This window comes from Osmerus mordax, chromosome 25 (genome assembly GCF_038355195.1).
Source record: "Osmerus mordax isolate fOsmMor3 chromosome 25, fOsmMor3.pri, whole genome shotgun sequence".
NCBI classification, from domain to species: domain Eukaryota; kingdom Metazoa; phylum Chordata; class Actinopteri; order Osmeriformes; family Osmeridae; genus Osmerus; species Osmerus mordax.
The window spans coordinates 8,784,710-8,808,629 of NC_090074.1; the positions used below are offsets into that span (position 1 = coordinate 8,784,710).

The 23,920-nt window shown below is 46.5% G+C and overlaps 1 protein-coding gene across 1 annotated transcript; it reads right to left on the reverse strand.

The window, feature by feature from the left end:
* Window positions 1-10,685: 10,685 nt before the first annotated feature.
* On the reverse strand, window positions 10,686-23,610 carry nsg2 (neuronal vesicle trafficking associated 2). Its single transcript, XM_067229164.1, has 4 exons — window positions 23,445-23,610; window positions 18,479-18,589; window positions 11,252-11,362; window positions 10,686-11,055 (listed from the first exon to the last, which is right to left on the reverse strand). Exons 1-4 carry the CDS (start codon window positions 23,571-23,573, stop codon window positions 10,858-10,860), a joined length of 549 nt encoding a protein of 182 aa, XP_067085265.1. The 5' UTR covers window positions 23,574-23,610; the 3' UTR covers window positions 10,686-10,857.
* Window positions 23,611-23,920: the final 310 nt, after the last annotated feature.

A 23,920-nucleotide genomic window follows, 5' to 3' on the forward strand; every position in this document is an offset into this window, starting at 1 on the left:
AGATCAATACGTATGAAAGCACTGCCTACTGACCAACCAAAAAATCCTGTGAATCTAATTGGATGGAAAACACTATTGTAGAGTCCGATCTACTACTGACTTAATGAGTGATATTAAGAAGGCCATTACCTTACGCATTCACAGAGTCGGCCATGTTTGCTCTCCTTGTGTGAAGTACGGCGCTCTAGCCTTGTCCATGTTTGTAATTGGTCATATTTTGCAAACACGTCCCTTTTTATGTGAACGCGCTTATTGCTCAATTGGGGAAACATGGGTTGAGTTAAAGAGTTGATAACCACCATTGTGACACTGCTTAGCATGATTGCCTTTGTTAGGCTTAGTAAAGCAAGATAACGAGAATTTATCCTGGGCGTGTTGAACTTGCTTTGTAGTACAGGGCGCTGGTCTCTTGACAACCTGTTCAAAATGATGACCATAAAGATTCAACACTATAGGAGGAACCACAACCTCTTAAGTAGGTCCCAGTATTCTAGGATTCCTTCTGTGTGTGTATGTGTACGTGTGTGAAGCTCACACAAAAAACTCAGCGCTGTCTCCATGGAGACAGGTACAGTCTGCGAAACCCCTCGCCCCCTTAGGGATGGAGACCTCCACCAGGGAGAGAGAGACCTCTGTCAGAAAGAGATAGACCTCTGTCAGAGAGAGAAACCTCTGTCAGGGAGAGAGAGACCTCTGTCAGAGAGAGAAACCTCTGTCAGGGAGAGAGAGACCTCCCTTAGAGTGAGAAACCTCTGTCAGGGAGAGAGAGACCTCCCTTAGAGTGAGAAACCTCCGTCAGAGAGAGAAACCTCTGTCAGAAAGAGATAGACCTCCCTTAGAGTGAGAAACCTCTGTCAGAGAGAGAGAGACCTCCCTTACAGTGAGAGACATCTGTCAGGGAGAGAGAGACCTCCCTTAGAGTGAAAGACATCTGTCAGGGAGAGAGAGACCTCCCTTAGAGTGAGAGACATCTGTCAGGGAGAGAGAGACCGCCGTCAGGGAGAGGTCGTCAGAGAGACGTTATTGTGTGTGTGCGTGTAAACATATCAGTATAAGTATAGGGCTGTGATTTATTCAAATAATAAATATTTCCTCCACCATTGCTTTGGCAATATTAACATGTATTCTTTCATGCCAATAAAGTCAATTGAATTGAAATGAGAGAGACCTCTGTCAGTGAGAGAGAGACCACCATCAGAAAGAGAGAGACCACAGCTGTGATTAAAAAGGCCTTGTTTCTGGCTGCAATCAGACCTTGCTGTAACTTTGTTTATATGAGAATTTCACTGTAAACTGCATGTTTGTTCAGTAGGAAAGTCATCACACTACAAAGCTTAAACAATAATGATGGTGTGATTGATGTAACACTTCTATGAGCTCTAATCAACTCTGTCTGACATGGAACAGATGAATGGTTACTGCTTGAATACTGGTTGCTGGTGGAAAAGCCCTCATCATCATCATCATTACTCTGTTTCACGTAAAGTCCATCTAAATTCTCCTTCCACAGCGAGAAAACAGTGTGTGTGTGTGTGTGTGTGTGTGTGTTGGGGAGCAGCATAGTGTATAAGATAACACTTTGTTATCTTTGGGTGTTACAGCAGCAGAGAGAGTCCACATAGAGACAATACAATTACGAATAAAAAATAAAAAACGTGTTAGGGAAGAGTTCCCTCTAGTGGCTGTAAGACTGATACACAGACACACACACACACTGGTATCCAGTGGCAGCCACACAGCAGTGACGCTTTCTAACAAAACCAAGGGGATGAGGAGGGGTGAGGAAGGATGTGGAAGGGTGAGGAGGTATGTGGAGTGAGTTTGAGGGGTGAGGAAGAATGTGGAAGGGTCTGGAGGGGGGGTGAAGGCAGGTGAGCAGAGATGAGTAGAACATGTATCTCCAGGTAGACTGCTCCATACTCATTCAACACCAGGGGGCAGTCTTGTGCCTCACGTGTGTGTATCTAACCAGGTGAACCATCATTCTATCATGAGGAAGACATGACAAGACAGACAAGCAGGGAGTCCCAGTTATCTCTATACCGTTACTGCATACACACACACACACACACACCCACACACACATAAACACATTGCAACCTGCAAACACACACAAAGGTATTACTGTAATCACTGAGCCATATCCACTCTACTGAGAGAATTGTCTGGCTTGTGGATTCTGGTTGGCTGGCTGGTTCACTGACTGATTGTTTGGCTAGTGGACAGACTGGCTGGCTTTCTTGATGGCTGATTGACAGACTAACTGGCTAACTTTCTGGCTGGTTGATTGACGGTTGACTGAATGACTGAATGGCAGAATGCTTGACAGCCTGTTTGACTGACTGACTGACTGGATGACTGACTCTGACTGACTGGCTGACTGACTGATTGACTGGCCAGCTAGCTGCTATGTGCCCACGTGCTATGTTCCTTGCCTATTGTCAACTGAAGGTAAATCTTTCCATACAACAGTAACTATGTGATCAACATCACAGCTGTTGCTAAAAGGACCTCAGAGTCAGAGGATAGGTAAACCGTTTCTATGGCAACAGGGAGCAGGTCTTGAATACGGTGGGCATGCAATGTGGTGTAAGACTGACTGACTGACTGACGTTAAAAGGCGAGAGAAGGTTTGAGGGAGAGAGACAGACCGATAAGTAGGACAATTAAAACGTCACCTTTGATTAAGAGCACGGATATATGACAGGCAGAGTACAAGAGAGGAGAGGAGAAGAGAGGAGAAGAGATGAAAGGAGAGCAGAGAAGAAGAGGAGAATAGACAGGAGAGGAGAAAAAAGAGGAGAAGAAAGGAGAGGAGAGGAGAGAAAAGAGGAGAACAACAGAACTCCCTCCGATTATCCTTCAGGCATTAGTCACACTGCTAAACCAGCCTTCCCTCTCAACCACACACATATAAACACACACACACACATGCAAGCACACACAGACACACACAGACATCACATACACACCACATACACACACACAAACACGCACATCCCTTCTAGCCTGATGTCAGCAAGAGAGAGAAAGTGGGATAAAGAGAGAGAACATCCTAACATGGGTAAGCAGGGTGAGAGAGAAAGGGTGAGAGAGGGAGAGATAGACATATACAGGAATGGTGAGAGAGATAAAGAGAGACTTTAATATGACCTAGCAGGGTGAGGGAGAGAGAGAGAGAGAGGGTGAGAGAAAGGGAGAGAGACAAAGTGACAGATAGAGACAAGGTGAGAGAGAGAGTGGCTGGGAGCCAGTCAGACAGGGTAAAAACACTTGACATCCAGCCAGTCAGACGGAGACGAGAACAAGCTACACAGCCGGCTGCATAAGTGGCGTGGGCAGCATGCCTGGGTGGAGCCTCCCCCGCCTTGCTTCAATGTTTATTTAGCCAGTCAGGATGCCTTCCGGCCCTGAGCATCTGACTTTTTTCTCAGGGCAGCTCTTTTTATTCACTTGGAATTGGTTGGCAAACAAATCAAGTTCACCCGCTCCCCTTGAGCCCTATAAGAACTCCTGTCAATAACAGGACACTACGCTAGTGTGTTTGTGTGTGTTTTCCTTTTTTTTTTTTTTTCTTTACACAATGAAAATGTGAACGCTGCTAATGTTTCCATGGAAACAGCAATGACATGGATTTTGTTTGTTTGTTTGTTTGTTGGCCCCTTCACTCGATACAGAATACGTTACCTTGGTCTGCTGAACGGAAAACTGCGCTCATGATTCCATGAAGAGAAATGAAAATAATTGGTTGAGCAGAGATAAGGACGATTGTGTAAAGAGAACAGAGTATCACGCACATACACACGCACACACTTACATTTAGTCATTTAGCAGACGCTCTTATCCAGAGCGACTTACAGTAAGTACAGGGACATTCTCCCTGAGGCAAGTAAGGTGAAGTGCCTTGCTCAAGGACACAACGTCAATTGCATGGCTGGGAATCGAACCGGCAACCTTCTGATTAATAGCCCGATTCCCTAACCACTCAGCCATCTGACTTACACGGCACGCATATAGCACAGACACACATAGTAACATGCATATTTGATTTGTTTATTTTCACGAGTTATCAAATCACTTTAGATTTAGGAGTCTAGAAGCAGGAGAGTCTGGAGGCAGGAGAGGCAGGAAAGTCTGGAGGCAGGGGAGGCAGGAGAGTCTGGAGGCAGGAGAAGCAGGAGAGTCTGGATGCAGGAGAATTTGGATGCAGGAGAGTCTGGAGGCAGGAGAGTGTGGAGGCAGTTCTTCATCCAAGGCCTCAAATCCTTCAGATGTCCTTTTCTCAGCGGGAGGGATTTTACAGTAAATGGTATTCATTTCTTTATCTGTTTCTCTCTCCTGCTCTCTCCATCATAATCTCTTCCTTAATCTCTCTTCCAGCTATTTTCTCCTCTCAGTCATTCTGTCTCTCCTTTCTTTCCGCTCTCTCCATCTCTTTTCTCACTCCTTCCATCTCTTCCTCCTCTTTCTCACTTTCATTAGCTCTGCTCCATCACAGGCAAGATGATGATGAGTGTGTGTGTGTGTATGTGTGTGTGTGAGTATGTTTGCGTGTGTGTGTTTGTGTGGATGTGTGTGAACAGTGTGTTTGTGCGTGTGTGTGAATGTGTATGTGTGTGTGTGTGTGCGTGTCTCGATTTAAATGAATTTCCGGGATGAACAATATATGAAAAGCCAGCCTTTCTCTGGCTTCTAATTGGAGAAGAGATCAAAGTCCTGTCCATCCAATCCTGTGGCAGTTTGAACAGATGTCTATCCAAACACATACAAGTCATCATCACATTTAATGAGTCTTATTAAACTCCCATCTTCAGAAATAGCAGAGGAAGGGAGAGGAGAGGCGGCAACAAAGGAAAAATGGGAGAGGAGTGGTGTAGAGGAGATTAGACAGGGAAGAGGGGAGAATTGGAGAAAAGAGGCGAGGGGAAGAGAGCAAAGGAGAGGAGATCAGTGTCAGTAACACATAACACCAGTGATGGGTCTTTTGGCAGCCATTTGTAATAACATGCTGCTGTGAATGAAAGCTATGAATTACAGTTTGTGGCAGCCCGGGAGCCAGGGGACGCCACAAGACTCCGGGACACGGACTCCAGGTCGAGTTTTGCCATGACCAGCTCCTCAGTCAGCCAACTAGGGACACAGCTGAACCTCGTTGGATGATTGGGAAGCACCACCAGATAAAGGCGGCTGTCCAAAGGGGAGAGGTAAACCCATATCAGCGAGCCTGGGCCTCTGGCTGACACCACTGTATTTTTTGTTTTCAGACCTAGAGCCGACTCCGGAGTGCCGAGGAAGCCCTCATACGAGGCCCGTTTTTGACAGCAGTTCTTGTGCGCTGTAAGGTTTTTGGTTAAATCCGTGACCCTGGTTGTGTGTTTACGTGTGCAGTGTGAGGTCAACCCCCACGGGCCGCTCCTTGGTTGCCACAAATTATTGATCTGCCTCACAAGTATATAAAGGAATATTTTGGGCTTTCTTTTCCTCTTTTTCTTTTTCTCTCTCTTTCTCCCTCCCTCTAATCCCCTAATGACAGGAGAATGATTGACGTAATGAAATGAAAGGATGTGCATTTCATTGAAGGTGCCCCATAACATACTTTATCTTCCTCCTCTCGCTCTCTCTCTCTCTCTCCCTCTCTTTCTCCCGGTCTCTCTCCCTGTCTTTATTTTCTTTCTCTCTTTCTCCTTCATCCTCTTGCTCTTTTCATTTTCCTTTCCCTCTCTTCTCCCTCTCTGTCCCTCCCCTTTTCTCTCTCTCGCTCTCTCTGTTCCCCCACAGCTCCTAAGCTCCTTCTGCCCCTCTCTTCCACCCGTGTCTCCTGACAGTGCCTTACGATTGTTTGTATGTGTTGTGTGAGTGTGTCTGTTTGTGTCAGTGTATTTCTATACTAATGCCACACAGGCATTTTTTGGATGACAGTTTTGAATGCAGAATTGTCCACAAGTCTCTCTTTCCTCCTATGTGTGGGAGAAAGGAGGGGGGGTGATGGGGGGGGGGGGGGTGAAGGAGAGATGAGAGGACATTATGGAGGATTAAGAAGATAAGGAGAGAGGGTAAGAGAGGGGGAGTGATGGTGTGGGAGGAAGGAAGGAAGGAGGGACTGTGAGGTTATTCTTCATCTCTGTCAACTTTCCCTCTCTCCCCTCTTTTCCCCCTCCCCCAATTCTCCCACACCCTCTCTCCCCTCCCCCTCCTCTCTCAATTTTGAAGAAATTAATTTTTTCTTCTGCTCATTATGTGGAGAATAAAGACCTGAGATGTCAAAAACATTCCCCTGCTATGCTGATTTAATGTGTGTGTGGGGGGGAGTAGGTATGAGTGTGTGTGCTTGTGTGTGTGTGCGTGTGTCTGCTGCTTCATCTCAGTAGGAGTCCAGTCTCTCTAGTTCAGACAAGCTTTTATTATTTCAATGAAGGACACTTTAGACCGTGTGGTGCAGTATCCAGCCAGTATTCTTGTTTTGTGTTTAGAATTTTAATATATTAAAACAATTTTCTTCAACCAGCCAGCAAGTTACTCTGAAGCCAGGAGTGGAGAAGAGAGTAGAAGAGAGTAAAGGAGGAGGACAGGAAAGGAGGAGAACTGGCTCCAGCTGGGGACAGTGTTGTTGGGAAGAGAGGAGGAGGAGAAAAGGAGGTGAGAAAGAGAAGGGAAGGAGAAGAGGGCAGAAGTGGCGCCGGGCCTCTGACTTCCAGACAGCTAATAAATAACTCTCTCAGGGGACGACATCACTTCCCTTAAGGAGCGTGGCAAATCATAATGCTGTATACCTTGTGCTAGGTGCGCTAGCTCTGTTAGCAGAGAACGGTTAGGCCTATTTAATTGGTTAAATTCACAATAGCCTATTTATTACACAAGTAAATCACACGTGTAGCCTATTATAATTCCCACGAAGCACTGGCAGACACAAGTGGCTTTCTTGCTACAGGTTTGAAGCTTCATCTCCAAATCCACCATGAAAATTAAACCCACAGTAGCCTATAACAAGAAAATAAAGACCGCATTAGCTTAATATAAACATACAATGACATGCGCAGCATGTAAATAACGTTCACGAAAGTAAAATACAGACACAAAACAACATACCTCGTTGGCTGCATGCTGTAGGCCTACACAAGGGAATAGAGGTTTCCTTAGATTGCTAACATCCGATAACAACCTTAAACGTTATCGGAGCTTGCTGTTAGCTTGTCGACTCTCACTCACGAGCGTTCCAAAAGGCATTCAAAATAAAGCCACTGTAGGCCTACTCTTACCAAATAAAGTCACTTAATAATACTGAATGCAATTATATAATTCTAAATTATGACACTGGTTGAAAACAAATTATACATTATAATAATGTAATTGCGACAATTACATGTAGCCTACAATATAGCGAGGTAGCTGACTTCACCACTGGCGAATTCGCCTTTCATCAACCCCAAGTTCGTGTGCTACAGATATGTTGCTATAGCAGTATACTGCTTTCTGCACAGCTTTCTGTTTGAAAGCTGGAAGTGTAAGAACGTTTCGGCATGCTGCTTCAGATTTCTTCACAATGTAGACACACGCGCGGCTTCAATTTTATACTAGGCTTTGTGTTTGACCTCCTTGTCTATTCTTTCTTTGTTTATGGCCGCACTGCAGCTGCAATTCTCTAAATCTCTGTTACTGATTAAACGCCGCCCTTGAATAAACGCTGCACCAAAAATGATCATTGTGTAATAAATACGGTATGTATATGTAAATGTTCTGTTGATGTTCTCCTGCTTTAATCTATGAAATATAGATGTGGTGTTTTGGCAACCTTATTGTGACATTCATACCAATAAAGCAAATTTGAATTTTACAGATTACAGTCCTACACAGTGTAATGTGTAGTGGATAGCCTTGAGCACTATGCTGTACTGATGCCCAATCCTAGAGGGAGGAAGAAGGGGGGAGGAAAAGGGACAGAGAGAAGATGAGAGAGAAGGAGAAAGGAAGAGAGAAATATCCACCCATTCTTTTTAATTTTCCAATTAATTTGAGCCAATGAGAACAGAGAGATGTAATTCATCTGTGCGTGTGTATGTAGTATGATTGTGTGCGAGTAGTGTGTGTTTGTGTGTGTGTATGTATGTGTGTGTCTATGCATGTGTATATAAGGTCCAGTTGTGAATGTTAATTCATTCCCCCTTCACATTCCTCCAACCTCTCTTCTCATCTCATCTCCTGTCAGCATTTAATATGCAAGAGATGGAGGGAAGGAGTGGTGGAGGGGAGAAGGGGAGGATGGATGAGAGATATAGAGGAGATGTACAGCTTAATGAAGGACCAATTACACGGTTATCAGAGAGGGAGAGTGGAAAGATTCAGAGATATCAGACTGTATGTATGTGTGTGTATGAATGTGTGTGTGTGTGAAGTTTGTGTGTGTGTGTGTGGAGTTTGTGTGTGTGTGTGTGTGTGTGGAGTTTGTGTGTATCTTTCCCTTGTATTTTTCTCACCTATCAACACTTGACACAAATGTGCCAGACACACACCTCCACACATCCCAGACAAACACACACTAGAACACACGTGCCAGACATAGCATCACACACATACATGCACCCCACATATACACCTTACATACACCTCCACACAAACAGGCCACTCATACCTTCACTCACATGCCAGACACACACACAGACACTACATACACACATACGCACACCCACACGCAGACACACACGCACACACACAAACACTACACACACCTACACACACCCACCAGACATACTTAAATGCCGTGCCAGACATTTGTATCTAAATTATTAAGATCTTGTGATGTGAATACTGCATGATTCTGATCTCAGAATCAACACACATTCTACTAAGCCAGAGGAAATGGGCCAGTGCACACAGGCACATATACATAGATATATAGGGAGGGATAGAGAAAAAGAGGGAAGAAAAGAAGGAGAGAGAGGAAAAGAGAGAGAGCCATTCAGACCATTTGTCCTCTCATGACCTTGTTAGTTTAATGTCTCCCCAGATGGTAGCAAGCCCCCAACCCCCTTCTCTCCTCCACCCTATATCCCTCGCTCCTAATTCTTCCCCTCCCTGTTCACCTCTCTTCTTCACCCTATATCCCTCTCTTCTAACTCTTCCCCTCCCCTCTCTCCTCCATCCTTCATACATCTCTCCCAATTCCATCCCTCCTCTCCCTATTTCCTTTGTCCCTCTCTCATAACTCCATTCCTCCTCTCCCTCCTTCCCTTCCTCCTCCAGGAAGTCACTGTCTTCCACTGACAGCAGGGCGTCCGGTGGAGAGGGGAGGGGGGGGGGTGTCTGGCCATCTGTGTGTGTTTGTGTGTGTGTATTTGTGCTCCATACCCCTCGCTGTTTGTGTGTGAGTGTTCCATATTTACCTGTGTGTGTGAGTGCTCCACATTTACATTTGTGTGTGAGTGTGTGTGCATGTGTGTGTATGTGTGTGTGTGTGTTTGACCTACACAAGGCTCTTTTCTTCTTGTATCCAAAAGGAAAAAAACTGCCTCCACATTCTGCTGCCTCTTCTTCAAACACTGCAACTTTGGAATCTTTAAATGAATGTGACTTTTATTAGTACAACTTTCCAAACTTAGAAGATGTGTGTGTGTGTGTGTGTGTGTGTGTGTGTGTATGTATGTGTATCCACTAGAGAGGAGAGGGGAGCTCTTAGAAGTAAAAGATGAGAGACACTAAAGGATTGAAGGATGGAGAGATGAAGAGAAAAAAATGTAGACCCTCTCTCTCTCCTTCCTAACCCCCCTCTCCTTCCTCCCTCCTCCCTTTCTCTCTCCTCCCTGCCGCCCTACAGACTTCGACCAGCAGTCTGACATTTAGAGACATAGAGAGACCTAGAGAGAAACTGCTAATTACACAAACAAACAGGCAGGCCAGGCAGACATGTAGACTGACAGACAAACAGGCAAACAGACAGACAGGCAAGTAGACAGACAGACAGGCAGACAGAATAACAGACAAACATGGTACTCTTTATTTACAGATCACAAGGGTGATTGTTTGATTTTATTTCATTTCAAACTTAGGAGAAGAAAGGAGTGGAGGAGTAGAGTAGAGCTGAGATGAGAAGATGAGAGGAGAGGAAGGGAGGAGAGAGGAAGAGAGATAAGTGGAGGAGTAGGGGAGAGGAGAAGAGTGAGGATGGAAAGGAGCGGAGATGGTACACATTGCTACACATCAACTAACACCATTACAATATCTGGAAAAAAGCGTTCACAACAACAAAGAAATCACCATAGGAGAACCGAGGTGAAGAGGGACTTGGGGGGAGTTGATGTCACACACACACATCTGAGAAAATTGAACAAACTGGAGTGTCAATCAGACCCTCTCAACATGAACTAGTGGGTCTTTGTACAGCAGAGGGAGAAATCCGATTTTCTATCAGGTTCTGATGGCAAAACTGACAGCAGATTAACAGAGACAAAGAATAGAGACAGAGCTGAGGAGGGATCACACCTATATTCAGTGATTTGTGTGTGCGTGTGTCTGTACATCTGCTGAGTGTGTGTGCAACTCTATGTGTGTATGCACCTTGGTTTGTGTCTGTACACCTATAGATGTGTGTGGTGTGCACACCTACTGTACATGTTTGTGTGTGTATGTATGTACTTGTAAACTTATATTTGTGTGTGTATGTGCGTGTGTAAACCTATGTATACACCAACTGAATGTGTGTGTGTACATCAACTGTATGTATGAATGTTTGTACAAGTTGTGTGTGTGTGTACACCTACGTATGTGTGTGCGTGTGTGTACACATGTGTGCATGTGTGTGTGTGTGTACACCTATGTGTGTGTACATGTACACCTACGTGTGTGTGTGTGTCTCCCCAGGCGGGCTCAGTGGGCAGGGTCAGTACCCGGGGGTTTGGGGTTGGCACCGGAGGGCATCCAGGGTGGCAGGGCATGGGAGGAAGAGGAGGAAGAGGAGTGCTTGTTCATGCTGTAATGGCTGATGACTGTGTAGAAGCGACCTCTGGAGTTAGCATCCTGGGCATTGTAGTAGGCTTCCAAAGAGGCTGGGATACACCGTTTGTGCTGCACACACACACACACACACAGGCACACAAAGGCATACACACACAGGCATACACACACACGTACAGAGAGAGAAGAGGGACAGTCTTTAGTTCATTTTTATATTGGATGTTGATGGAGATGGAAGATCTGTATTAGTGAAGGTACCAGACTAATCATGCAGGGTGAGGGGTAAGGACCAGGGGTCAAGGGTCACCTTGTAGATGAATCCGTCAGGGCAGCTGTGGTCGTAGGTGAAAGCCTTGTACACCACCAGGAAGACAATACAGGCTAGGAACGCCAGTGCCAGTACAATCAGGATTGTCACCTGGAGGACACACACACACACATATTCATGCTGCTGACCTCCAGAGTATCTTTCAGACACACACATCACAGGTATCATGGCATCGCTTGTCAGTATCACTTCCTCCTTTCCTTGCTCTGCTCACTCCGGGCTGCAATGAACACCTCTCATGAACACAGTTTTATCCAGCCCCGCCATTAAAAAGCTAGCTATTAGATGGCATGGAAGGGGGATGTTTATACTGAAGAGTGAGATGAACAAAACTCGGTTACATACAAAGACTCACCCCCCACACACACATTCCTGCAAATAATTTCTTAGTTTGAGGTATGTGTGTGTGTTTGTGTGTGTGCACATTTATGTGTGTGTGTGTATTTATGTTACAATGTGTGCCTGTGTGGGGGAGAGAGAGAGAGAGAGAGAGAGAGAGAGAGAGAGAGAGAGAGAGAGAGAGAGAGAGAGAGAGAGAGAGAGAGAGAGAGAGAGAGAGAGAGAGAGAGAGAGAGAGAGAGAGAGAGAGAGAGAGAGAGAGAGAGAGAGAGAGAGAGAGAGAGAGAGAGAGAGAGAGAGTGTGGTCACAAACAGCTTTGGGCAAGGTTCTATTGTGACACATGACAAACGAGCTGAGGTTGACACCAATACAATATGCATCTGTTAAAGTGGACACACAAACACACACACCCATAAAGTTGTTTCGTGCTCTGTCCTAGGAGACTGAAAGAGACAGAATGAGAGACAGAGAGAGAGAGAGAGAGAGAGAGAGAGAGACAGAGAGAGAGAGAGAGAGAGAGAGAGAGAGAGAGAGAGAGAGAGAGAGAGATAGAGAGAGAAAGAAAGAAAGAAAGAGAGAAGATGAGAGTGAGTGATAAAAGGAGAGTGAGAGTGAAAGGGGGGGAGAGTAAGAACAGTCTAAGGTGGAGGGAATAAAGAAGGGAAGAAGGGAAAGAATGTGGGAGGGAGGGAAGGAAGGACGGAGGGAAGTAAGGAGATAAGGAAGGAAAGAGGTGAGGAAGGATGCAGGGAAGGAAGGAGGTAAGGATGGTATGGAAGGAAGTAGATAAGGAAATTGGTAAGGAGGTAAGGAAGGAAGGAAAGAGGTAAGGTAAATATAATGAGAGAGAGAAAGAGGGAGAGATGGCTGAGAAAAAGAGGGATGGAAAGAAAAGAGAAGTGTGAAGTTATCTGACAGATTAAGCTTAGGTATTCCTTTCAAAACCTCCTCCTCATCCGCATTCTACTTCATCCTCTCCCTATCCACCTTCTCTCCTCCCCCTCTTTTCCTCTGTCTATCCTCCTCCTCTCCTTCCTCTCTCTCTCATCGTCCTTTCCTCTCCTCTCTATCTTCCTCTATCTAATCTCCTCCTCATCTCTGCGCTCTCTCTTTCTCATCCTCCTGTCTCATCCTCCTGTCCTCTTCCTTTCCTCCCTCTCCACCTCCTTTTCTACTCCATCTCTCATCTCCATGTAGGCCTCTGCAGTTGTCAGTTAGTGCCAGACCACACCCCTTCATTAAGCACTAACAGGATATGCTTCTCCTGCTTCCTGTCTCATCCCTGATTGGCTGTGGTTGAATGGCCGCAAAATTAGAATTATGCAAATGAGTGTGAAAGAGAGCTGAGAGACAAGTGTTAAACTGGTGTTGTCAGCTTACGACTTCAGAGAGAAGAAAAGAGTGAGTGTGTGTGTAGCTGTTTCAGCATACACTGCAACCCAGTCAGTGCAGAATGATTCAAAGTCTAGCAGTACGTACCCTTTCCTCTTTTCTCTCCCCTCCCCTCCTCTGCTCTCTTCTCTCCCCTCCCCTCCCATCCCCTGCTCTCTTCTCTCCCCTCCCCTCCCGTCCCCTGCTCTCTTCTCTCCTCCTCTCTCCTCTCCTCTCCTGCTCTCCAGTATTTCCCCCCCCCCACTCCTCTCTTTCTCTTTCCTTCTCTCCCCTCTTCAGTATAATGGAGATTGTCAGACTGATGGAGGCTGACTGAATAATGTTGAATGAGGCCTTAACAACAGACTTGGGGACAGATCTCTCCTTAGCTGTCCTTCACACGCACACACTCACATACACACACACAGCCATTAGAAGCACCAAAAGAAGAGCACATTAGCAAAGCTTAACGTTAATACGACATGTAATCAACCTCTGACCCCAGAGTAGAAGAGCTCCCACTGAGAATCTGCCATAGCAGACCTGACACACCCTCCTCTCCCCTCCACACCCCCTCTCCCCGCCACTCCCCCGCCAAACCCCTCCTCACCACCGCCTCACCCCTCCTCACCCTTCCTCCCACTCCTCACCCCTCCTTCACCCCTCCACACCCCTTCTCACCCCCTCCTCAACCCCTCATCACCCCTCCACACCCCCTACTTACCCCTTTATTACCTCCTCCTCAACCATCCTCACCCACTCCACTAACATGCCTCTACATCCTCTCCCATCAGCTGCTGTCACACACACACACACGCACGCACACACACTGTCCTAACACTGAAAACATGATATGTGTGATGAAAGTTCACAAGCTGACCATGCTAGATTTATCATTCCTTTAATCTCCATGATGCCTGACCAATCAGTCCTCGTTTTGACATCAACGTTTTCACCAATCCCCTATCTGTGCAGGCTCCAGAATGATCACAGTTTGTTTAAGAACTCGTAATAGTAATTAATGATCAATAAAAGTCAGGGTTATTAAAGAAGCAGCTGTAGACTCTAAACTCCCCCCCCCCCCCCCCCATACTGTAGTGGGGTTATCCTGAGCCACAGGCTTCGTCTGCCGTCCGCAGCTTAAAGACCACCCGTTGCCAGGTTTGTGCTGACAGGTTGCCAGGTTTGTAATCAGCTCGGGCGGTAGGTTAGCAGAGAGCATACTGGGCAGTTGACACAGTTCTGCACCCTCACACTGGCCCCAAGGACAGAAACAAATATCCACGGTTTACTGCAGAACCTTTCATTTTGTGGACTTTGACGATAACATGGACATCAGTCTCTAACGCCCTCTGATGGACCACACAGAACTCCTGGCTCCTACCTGACCATCCAACTGACCCCCCTGTTGGGGTTCTGCTGATCCTGTACATCCCAGCCCTGTAGCTGACCACTGTTCAAACTGACATACACCAATGCAGAGCACTGCAAATGCTCTGCTGATTCAGAACTCTGAATATTTGTGTTTCACCATTCATTTAATTGCAAATGTTCACTTGCAAGTCTATTCTTACTGCATAACAGTTTTCTGTATCACAGACCATCTCTGGAAGAGGGGATCCCTCTCTGAATTGCTCCTCCCAAGGTTTCTTCCATTTTTTCTCAATGAGTTTTCCTGCGAGTCTTCCTTTTTTAGGTTGGTGTAAGTGCAGTTCAATTGACGTATGTGAAGCCCTCTGTGACATTTGTTGTAAAAAGGGCAATACAAATACATTTGATATGATTTTACTTAGTAACCAGTCTGGTGTCCACTAACTTACTGCTACAGCTTATGAATCTGCTGAATGTGTGTGTACACCTAACGTGTGTGTGTACACCTAATAGATGTGTGTGTGTTCACCTACTGTTGATTACTGAGCTGAGCTGTTTACAAAATCTGGCAACTGCTCAGTCTTCCAGCTGCCATGTTCTTGTGTTCAGTTAATCTGTCGTCCTCTCTACTTCCTATCTGCTCAAACAGGGCTTGTCGTTCTTTACTGGAAACTAGGAAGAAGTGATCAAACACTGCTTTTTTCACTTGCTGGGGGGGAGGGAGGGGGCAGGGAGATGGGGGGCCATGGAAATGGAGTAGGCGGGGTTGTCTTATCCAGGCAGACTGACAGCAGTCATTGGACGTGTAATTATGCATCTGTTGTGTTTGAATGTCCTTCCTTTTGAGGCCTTTGTCACCACACACAACATCAATTTTAGTTTAACATTTTCACGGTAGGCTTGTTCTATAATCTCTTGAAAAAAAAAATATTACCATAAACATCAGGATTGTGTTATGGCTAGAATCAGGCCCCTCACTCCGACTGCAGTTGGTCATGGAGTCCCCTCCCTGGACCCCAGTTCACACAGCGAGTGGGCGTAACCAGGCTACCCCGGAACCTTCCAGCACCAGGGACAGCGATGACAGCAAGTGGAGTGGGCAGAGTTTTCTGCAACACGCTCTGCTAACAGACAGCCTGGTTGGTGCCCATCAGCTCTCAGTGATCCACAAACCAGAGCAGGCAGGGACAATGAGTGCTTCAGAGTGGGTTAAGGCAACATATTATTTGAGAGTTAAATCCTTCCTGCTCTTCGCCCCCCAAGTGCAAGATGGGTAGACCATCCTTCAGGAGCTTGGCTCTTGAAGACAAGACACAATGGAAAAACATCTACTTGGATTTAATTGTTTTTCTTTCTGTTTGTCCTTACATGCACAAGCCATGTAACCCATCTTTTCCTGTCTCTGACTCTAGATTGTGTACGTCAAAGCCCTCAGACTCTGTGGTTGTCACGGTGTGTACATACAATATGTATGTGGTGTGTGTGTACCTGTGTGAGTATGTTTGGGTGTGTAAATGTTGTGTCTGTGTGTGTGTGTGTGTGAGTGTGTGTGTGTGTGTGTGTGTGTGTGTGTGTGTGTGAGAGAGAGATCTGTAAATGAGGTCAGACTGCGCCCCAAACCAACATGGCGCTACAGAGGCTCTTTGCCATCTGCCCTTCCTCCCATGGTGCACCTGGGTGTTGTCACTGTTCCTTGCCTGTTGTGGTTGTTGTTTGTGTTGTTGGGAATTTGTTGTTTTGATAGGTTTTGTTTTGGTGTTGTTATTGTGGTGGTGGTGGTATTGACGTCAGTTTTAATCCCTCCAGTAGGTAGAGGAGGGATTATTATCTGACTGGGATTAATGATGCAGCTTCCTACAGTACAGGACCAGAACCACAACCTGAAATAGAACGCATTACAGCTCTCTAAAAACCAGAACCAGAACCAGAACACACTACAGCTCTCTAAAGATCAGAACCAGATCAAGATTAAGGGAGAGGAGAGGAGGAGAAGAGGATGGGATAAGAGTACAAGGTCGGTATTGAGAAGTGGAACACATTTAGATGCATTAGAGTAGACGTGTTCTCCAGGATCTCATTTATCACCATGCTAATGGTGCACAGTCTCCATGGAGACAGCACAGCGTGTGTGCATGTCAGTGTGATTGTGTGTGGGTGCGCATGTCTGTGTGTGCGTGTGTGTGCGTGTTTGCGAGTGTGCGTGTATGCGTGTTTGTGTTAATGTAAACACACTGTTAGATCTAATGAAGACATTCTCTGACTGAGACAGATGAACCCCACGGGGAACTCTTTACATGCACACACACACACACAGACACACACAGACACACACACACACACACACACACACAAAGAAACATAAACTAAAGCACACAAATACACGTTCACAAACACATAGACAGACATCAGACAAACACATACAGACAAACACACAAATATACATTCACAGGAAAGGAGATGGAAGGCGAGGAGAGGGGAGTACAGAGGATAGGAGAGGAGTGAGGGGAAGAGAGGTGAGCAGGGGAACAAAAGTGTTTCTCTGGGAAAAGGGCTCTGACATCATGGTGCCATGGAGACCCACCCACTGGAAAGAGAGAGAGAGAGAGAATGAGGGAGACAGAGAGGGCTGGAGAGAGAAAACAAGAGGCAAATTCACTAGTGAGATTGATTTCAGCAGTGAGAGAAGCCCTTCAAAATCAACACATCTCTGCACATCTCCCTTTTCACCCCCCACCCCCCATGTATGACATGGATGTCTGAGTGAATTACCCAATCAATATCTGGCGTTTACCCAGGTGGTCTTTCTGATTGACTGTCAGGAGCTCTTGGCTCATGGCCCATGGCTACGGGCCAGGTAGGTGGAAGAGTGTTTGTACACACACACATGCACACACTGACACACACATACACACAATCACATACACACATTTATATATAAACACTCACACACACAGTCACATCACACATACACTTTGATACACCACGCTCCCTCGAAAGGAAAGCTCAGAATGAAAGGATTGGAGAAAGGAGAGATGTAGAAATGTGTGTGTTTGTGTGTGAGAGAGTGTGTTTGTGTGTGTGTGTGTAAGGCATGGGCAGTCAAGCCTTTCAGCTTTGCTTCAGCAGACAGACAATCTGCCTTTCAATCACTCACAATCCTGCTCACATAGGCCTGTGTGTGTGTGTGTGTGTGTGTGTGTGTGTGTGTGTGTGTTAGCCTGGCTTCACAGCCTGTATCCGTGTAGAATATGTACATATCTCTCTGCTTGTCAGCTTCCTCAAATAACTTTCACGAGCTGGCTCCTCTCCTCGCCTCTATACCTCTATACTCAGCTCACCATCTCTATTTTCTTCTAACTTCTCCTCCTCTCCTCCTTTCTTTACCTCTACCCTCTCCTCTCCCATTCTCTCCTCTTCTTTCCTCCCTTCTGTCCTCGCTTCTCCTCCTCTCCTCTCACATGCTGATTTCACACTGAACCCTGATCCTAATGCCGATCACGTTGAACATGGCCAACAGGCAAACCTTCTGCTAGTGTTACTTTAGGAAGATCACACACACACATGCACACACACACACACTTGTGCACACACACATACACACATGCATACACACACCGTCATCCTCTATGTATATCTCTCTCTCTCTTGTCCTGTTCGTCTCCATGACAGTGTCTGACAACAGTCTGATCACAAACACAAACGCACACACACATATAAACACACACACACCCTCTCTCAGTTATTAGGACACTCAAGCGTGTTTATGCATGAGGCCCTGCTGCCATGGCAACCTGTGTTTGGTAGAGAAGGTGCCACAGGAGGATCTGAGACACTTGAATGAATTACACGAGTTCTGACATCTGTGTGTGTGTGTGTGTGTGCGTGTGTCTTGACCAGGCCAAACAACGCCAGGCCAGGCGAGACCAAATGTCTATTGAAGTCAGTTTATCAGGAGCAGTTTATCATCCACCAATGTGAAGCTGGATATGCCCTGTCACAGCCCATCAGATTAAAGACTGGATGTGTGATAAAATGTGTGTGTGTATATGTAAGAGTGTGTGTGTGTGTGCATATGAGAGAGCGAGTGTGCGTGCTTCAGTGCACACACGCGCGCGCCTGTGTACCTTCAGTCTCTCGGAGACCCCGTCCGTGAAGCTGATGGTGAACTCCTCCACCTTGGGAACCTTCAGCCTCTTCTTCTCTGTCTGGAACTCAGTCCTGGTCTTCACCACCACCTGGATAGAAGAAGAGGAGGAGGAGGGAAAGAGGGATAGGGAGAAGGATGGAGAGAGGGAGAGGGAGGAGGAGGATGGAGAGGGAGGGAGGCAGGGAGGGAGGGAGGGAAAGAGGGAGGGAAAGAGGGAGGGAAAGAAGGAGGGAAAGAGGGAGGGAAAGAGGGAGTGGGAGAGATGGATAAAGAGAGCAAGAGACAGAGAGGGATGAATAGAGAGAGAGGGGGGTGGGTGGAAGAAAGGGAGGGTAGAAAGAGGAGGGAAAGTGGGATGACGAGGAGGAGGGAGAGAGTGACAGAGGGAGGAAGGAAGAAACGCAAAGAGAGAGGGAGATAGAGATAAATATACAGTACCAGTCAAAAGTTTGGACACATTAATTAGTCTTTTCGGAAATTCATAGTGTGCATTGCAATAATCATCAAGTCAGAAGAACAAACAGACAACTACAATAGCAACAAAAACAACAACAGCACCAACAACGAACAACAACAGACCAATACAAAACGTCTTACCAATGTACTCAGAGTACATTGATCTTATATCCCTGTCCTGTATACCAGCCCAGGGAGTTCGGCCAAGTATTTGTCACTTGTCTATACTGTGTGTAGTCTCTATTCACCTCTGTGCTAACACAAAGACTGTGGCAGATGTATGACATAGTGTCTACTGTAGAAAACATTGCAGACTTCAATGGTTGTTCCATTAAACACCCACTGCCAAACTTTTACAATTTTGTCAACTGGCCCACAAGAGGGGGGAAGACATGTGCTTTGGAAACCCCATTTCTAGGGGAGAGAGAAAGAGAGAGGGAGAAGAGGAAGAGAGGGAGGGTGGAAGGAAGGATAGATAGATTAGTGTATTTCATGACACCCTCCCATCTCCTTACACCACTTCCTTCTCACGTCCCCATAACAAGAAGCCACTTGTCATGTGAAGCACAATCCCCGCCCCTCATCCAATCACCTTGACAGTTCATTTTCCTCCTGAATTACTCTGCTGTCTCCAGGTGGCTTTCTTGTGTGAGCTGAAGAATTTCTATTATCATGATGATTGGCTGGTTCATTTCTCATTCTGGAGGAGATACACTTCAGTCTGAGAGTATGGCTGTGTGTGTGTACGTGTATATGTGTGTGTGTATGTGTGGAAAATATGTGTTTGTGTGTGTGAGTGTATGTGTGTTGTATGTAGATGTGTGCAAGCTATACTTACCTATAGTCTAACAGTACTCCAAATACACTATGACTATATCTTAGCTACACCTTAACTATTTTTCAATTGCAGTACAACTACACTCTCTCTTCCTCTCTTTCTGTCCCTCCCTCCCTCTCTCTGTCTCTCTCTCTTTCCCTCCCTCCCTCCCTCTCTCTGTCTCTCTCTCCCCTGTCTCTCTCTTCCTTTCTTTAAGTTCCTCTCTCTCTCCCTCCCTCTGTCTCTAACTTTCTCTTTCTTTTCCTGTCTCTGTTCCTCCCTCTCCTTTTCCCCTCAATCCTTCTCTTGATCCTTCCCTCTCCCTCCCTCTCCCTCTCTCTCCCTCTCCCTCTCTCTCTCTCCTTCCCTCTCCCTCCCTCTCCCTCTCTCTCCCTCTCTCTCCCTCTCTCTCCCTCCCTCTCCCTCTCTCTCCCTCTCTCTCCCTCCCTCTCCCTCTCTCTCCCTCCCTCTCTTTCCCTCTCCCTCCCTCTCCCTCCCTCCCTCTCCTTCCCTCTCCCTCCCTCCCTCTCCCTCTCTCTCCCTCCCTCTCTCTCTCTCCCTCTCTCTCCCTCCCTCTCCCTCCCTCCCTCTCCCTCTCTCTCCCTCTCTCTCCCTCCCTCTCCCTCTCCCTTTCTCTCCCTCCCTCTCTCTTCCTGCCCCTTCCCCTATATATCCTTCTCTACCTATTATTCCTTGTTTGGGATAAACACTCTACTCCTCCTCAAAGGTTACAGGCACCAACACACATACCACACACACTCAAACACATTTAAACACAGACACACAGATCACACACACACATATACCACACATACAAACATCCTCTCTCTCTTTCTAACACAACCACACCGGGGGAAATCTATGAGCATGGCAACTCTAATCACTAGTAATTACTGCCTCCATAGAATGGCTTAAGTAGAGCACACAGTGTTATGATGCCCTGCTTCTCTGCCTAACCGTCTGGTACTCTGATCACCTGGTTCTCTGACAGTTTACCTCTGCCTGGTTGTCTGCCTACTGACTGCCTGGTTCCCTGCCTTCTCTGACTGCTGACACATGCAGAAACACACACACACACACACAGAAACAAAAACGCACACACACACACGTAAAACACACACATCAAATATATACACAAACAGACCCCCCCCCCCCACACACACACACACACACACACACCCACACACACAGATACACACAGGCACATTGCCACTAGTCCTAGACTAACAATGATTTCGAGTGGTGGATAATCCAGCCTGGGATTAGGCTTAATCCTGCCTGTGAGTGTTGTGAGAGAAAAGAGGAAGGGCTGCTTGGGGTAGTCTCAGTCCTCACTGTCACACACCAGAGAACACACACTCTGTATCCTCTGCCACATCAACACACTGTGGTTGAGATGTTGTTGTCGAACTGTAGTAACATAGGATACTATTTTTATGGGTAGCTGAGATGTGGTTATGTGTGCAAGCTATTAACTATTGTCTACTCCAAATACACTATATCTTAGCTCCACCTTAACTATTCTTTAATTGCAGTACAACTACCTATAGTCAAGGAACAGGAGACTGTTCATTGACAATGTAAAATGTAACAGAACAGATCAGTGTTCAGATACTGTGTTTTGTTCTCCTGTGTACATATACGCTAGTAGCCTACATGGGGGTATTATAGAAGAACGGTGTTGTTGACGTTTTAAAGAACAAGAGAATGTATTCTCTCCAGACTTTCTGAGATGGGCATCACTGGCACTGCACTCCAGTGGATCTCATCCTACCTGTCGGGAAGATCCTACCAGGTTTCCTGGGGAGGCAAACTGTCAGGACCTCGCCAGCTCTCCACTGGTGTCCCACAGGGCTCCGTCCTTGGACCCCTCCTCTTCTCTCTGTACACCACCTCACTTGGACCAATCATCACCTCCCATGGCTTCTCCTACCACTGCTACGCTGACGACACGCAGCTGTACCTGTCGTTCCCCCCGACCGATCCGGGGATCTCAGCTAGGATTGAGGCCTGCCTCACAGACATCTCCGCCTGGATGACCGAGCACCACCTCCAGCTGAACCTCGCCAAAACAGAACTTCTCATCATCCCGGCTAAACCCTCCATCTCCCACGATCTCTCAATCACCCTGGGATCTGCGACGGTGACCCCTTCATCCTCTGCCAGGAACTTTGGGGTTACCATGGACGACAAGCTGTCCCTCACGGCCCACATTGCTGCGGTCTCCCGGTCGTGTAGATTCACCCTCTACAACATCCGGAAGATCAGGAGATACCTGTCTGAGCACTCCACCCAGCTGCTAGTCCAAGCACTTGTCCTCTCCAAGTTGGACTATTGCAACTCGCTGGTCTCCCAGCATGTGCAACCCGCCCTCTTCAGAGGATTCAGAACGCAGCGGCCCACCTGGTCTACAATCTACCCAGACGCTCCCATGTTACCCCGCTCCTCATCTCTCTCCACTGGCTACCTATCATGGCCCGTATCAGATTCAAGACCCTGGTATTGACCTTCCGAGCAGTGAACGGGACTGCACCCGTCTACATCAAGTCTCTCCTGCAGCCTTACACCCCCACCCGTCACCTACGGTCTTCTTCAGACAACCGCCTGGTGGTCCCACCGCTCAAGACCGCCCGGTCCCAACACAAGCTCTTCTCCTGTCTGGCCCCCCAGTGGTGGAATCAACTCCCCACCTCCATCAGAGATACTGACTGTCTCTCCACCTTCAAGAAAAGGCTCAAGACGCACTTGTTCCGGGAGTACAACGGTACTTAGGAATGGTTCGCTTGACCCGATGTTAGTTTCCTCAAGGATCACAATGACTCTTGCTTAGAGACTTGTTGCTCTTGTGGTTAGTGGTAACTGATTTAAATTTTGGTTCTTGCTGTGATATATTGTTTTTATTACTGTTGCTTGCTTTTTTCCACAGGTACACTTGCACTTATAGCGGTTCATGTTGTTTAATTGTAACTTGTTTAACTACATGCTCTTATGGTTCTTCCCTTTGGCACTTACTTTGGTTGTTCACAATGTGTGCTTCATGTTTTGGCTACTCGCGATGTTTTTTGGCTATCTTGTTGTTATGATCAGTGACCTATGCACTTTGTAAAGCTCTCTCTTGGAAGTCGCTTTGAATAAAAGCGTCTGCTAAATGAATAAATGTAAATGTAAAATGTATTCCTTTTTTCGAATGAGAGCAATTAACAGTTGCGGACAAAAGCTAGGCAGAAAACCTCGTGATTCCGCAACTATTTAATGTTTTGTGGCACTTTCTAACAGAGCGTAGGTCTTTAAGTGTAAATCGCTATAACAACGTTAGGCTATACGTTTTCCTTTGCCACTTGTTTTTAACAACGCTCCATCAATACCACGGAAGGTCCAACAACACACACTCCAGATCACGGCAGCCACGCGACTGGTACAAAAAGACTCAAATGGCATCTTCACCATCCCCCCTCCCTAACCCCCCCTCTGCGCTCCAAATCTGCTCTAATCTGCGCTGTGAGACAAAGGCCGCGGGGGACCGGGAGAGGAAAGGGATGCTTTTGTTTGTTGTTTTTTATGTAACGATGCTCGGGGAAGGACACCGGTAAAGGTTGCCATGACTGCCGTCGGAAAGACAGAAAGAGAGAGAGAGACACCGAGCCACCGACCCGTCCACCGATTACCGTACCTTATCAGGTGCTTGGCAGTGTAGGTTACCGACGTCCAGCGGCGTGATCAGGGGAACGTTCTGGAAGCCGTCTTCTACGCTTACAGCTTTGGCGCCCTTATCTTGTAGGTTACTCCCCAATTTAACCATCTTCAGCGTCTGAAATTCAACTAAACCCTTTCCGAGAAAAATCCTGTGGAAATAAATCATGGGAGGCTGTTAAAACGAGTTATAACCCAATTGATCGGTTCCTATACGCATAGTTACTAAAACAAATAGGCCTATGTAACTAATAGGCCAATAACTACAAAGGTTGCTTCATAGCTACCTGCGTAGTTTTAAGAAAATAGGACACTTGATATTTTGTTGCCAGGTACACTGTAGGAATGAGAATGGAACGTAACCAAGCAAACAGCAGAAAAACAAACATTTATTAACATATCTGTGTTTAACTAAGAGCTTATAATGCGACCTTCCAGCAGCGTTTTTGATCCTCA

Bases quoted from the DNA above. Each gene is read 5' to 3' on its own strand.
- nsg2 (XM_067229164.1), bottom strand. From the start codon at position 23,573: ATGGTTAAATTGGGGAGTAACCTACAAGATAAGGGCGCCAAAGCTGTA. The intron at 18,590-23,444 runs GTACGGTAATCG...TCTTCTATCCAG, and splicing joins ACTGCCAAGCACCTGATAAG to GTGGTGGTGAAGACCAGGAC. The intron at 11,056-11,251 runs GTGACCCTTGAC...GTGTGTGTGCAG, and splicing joins CTGACGGATTCATCTACAAG to CACAAACGGTGTATCCCAGC.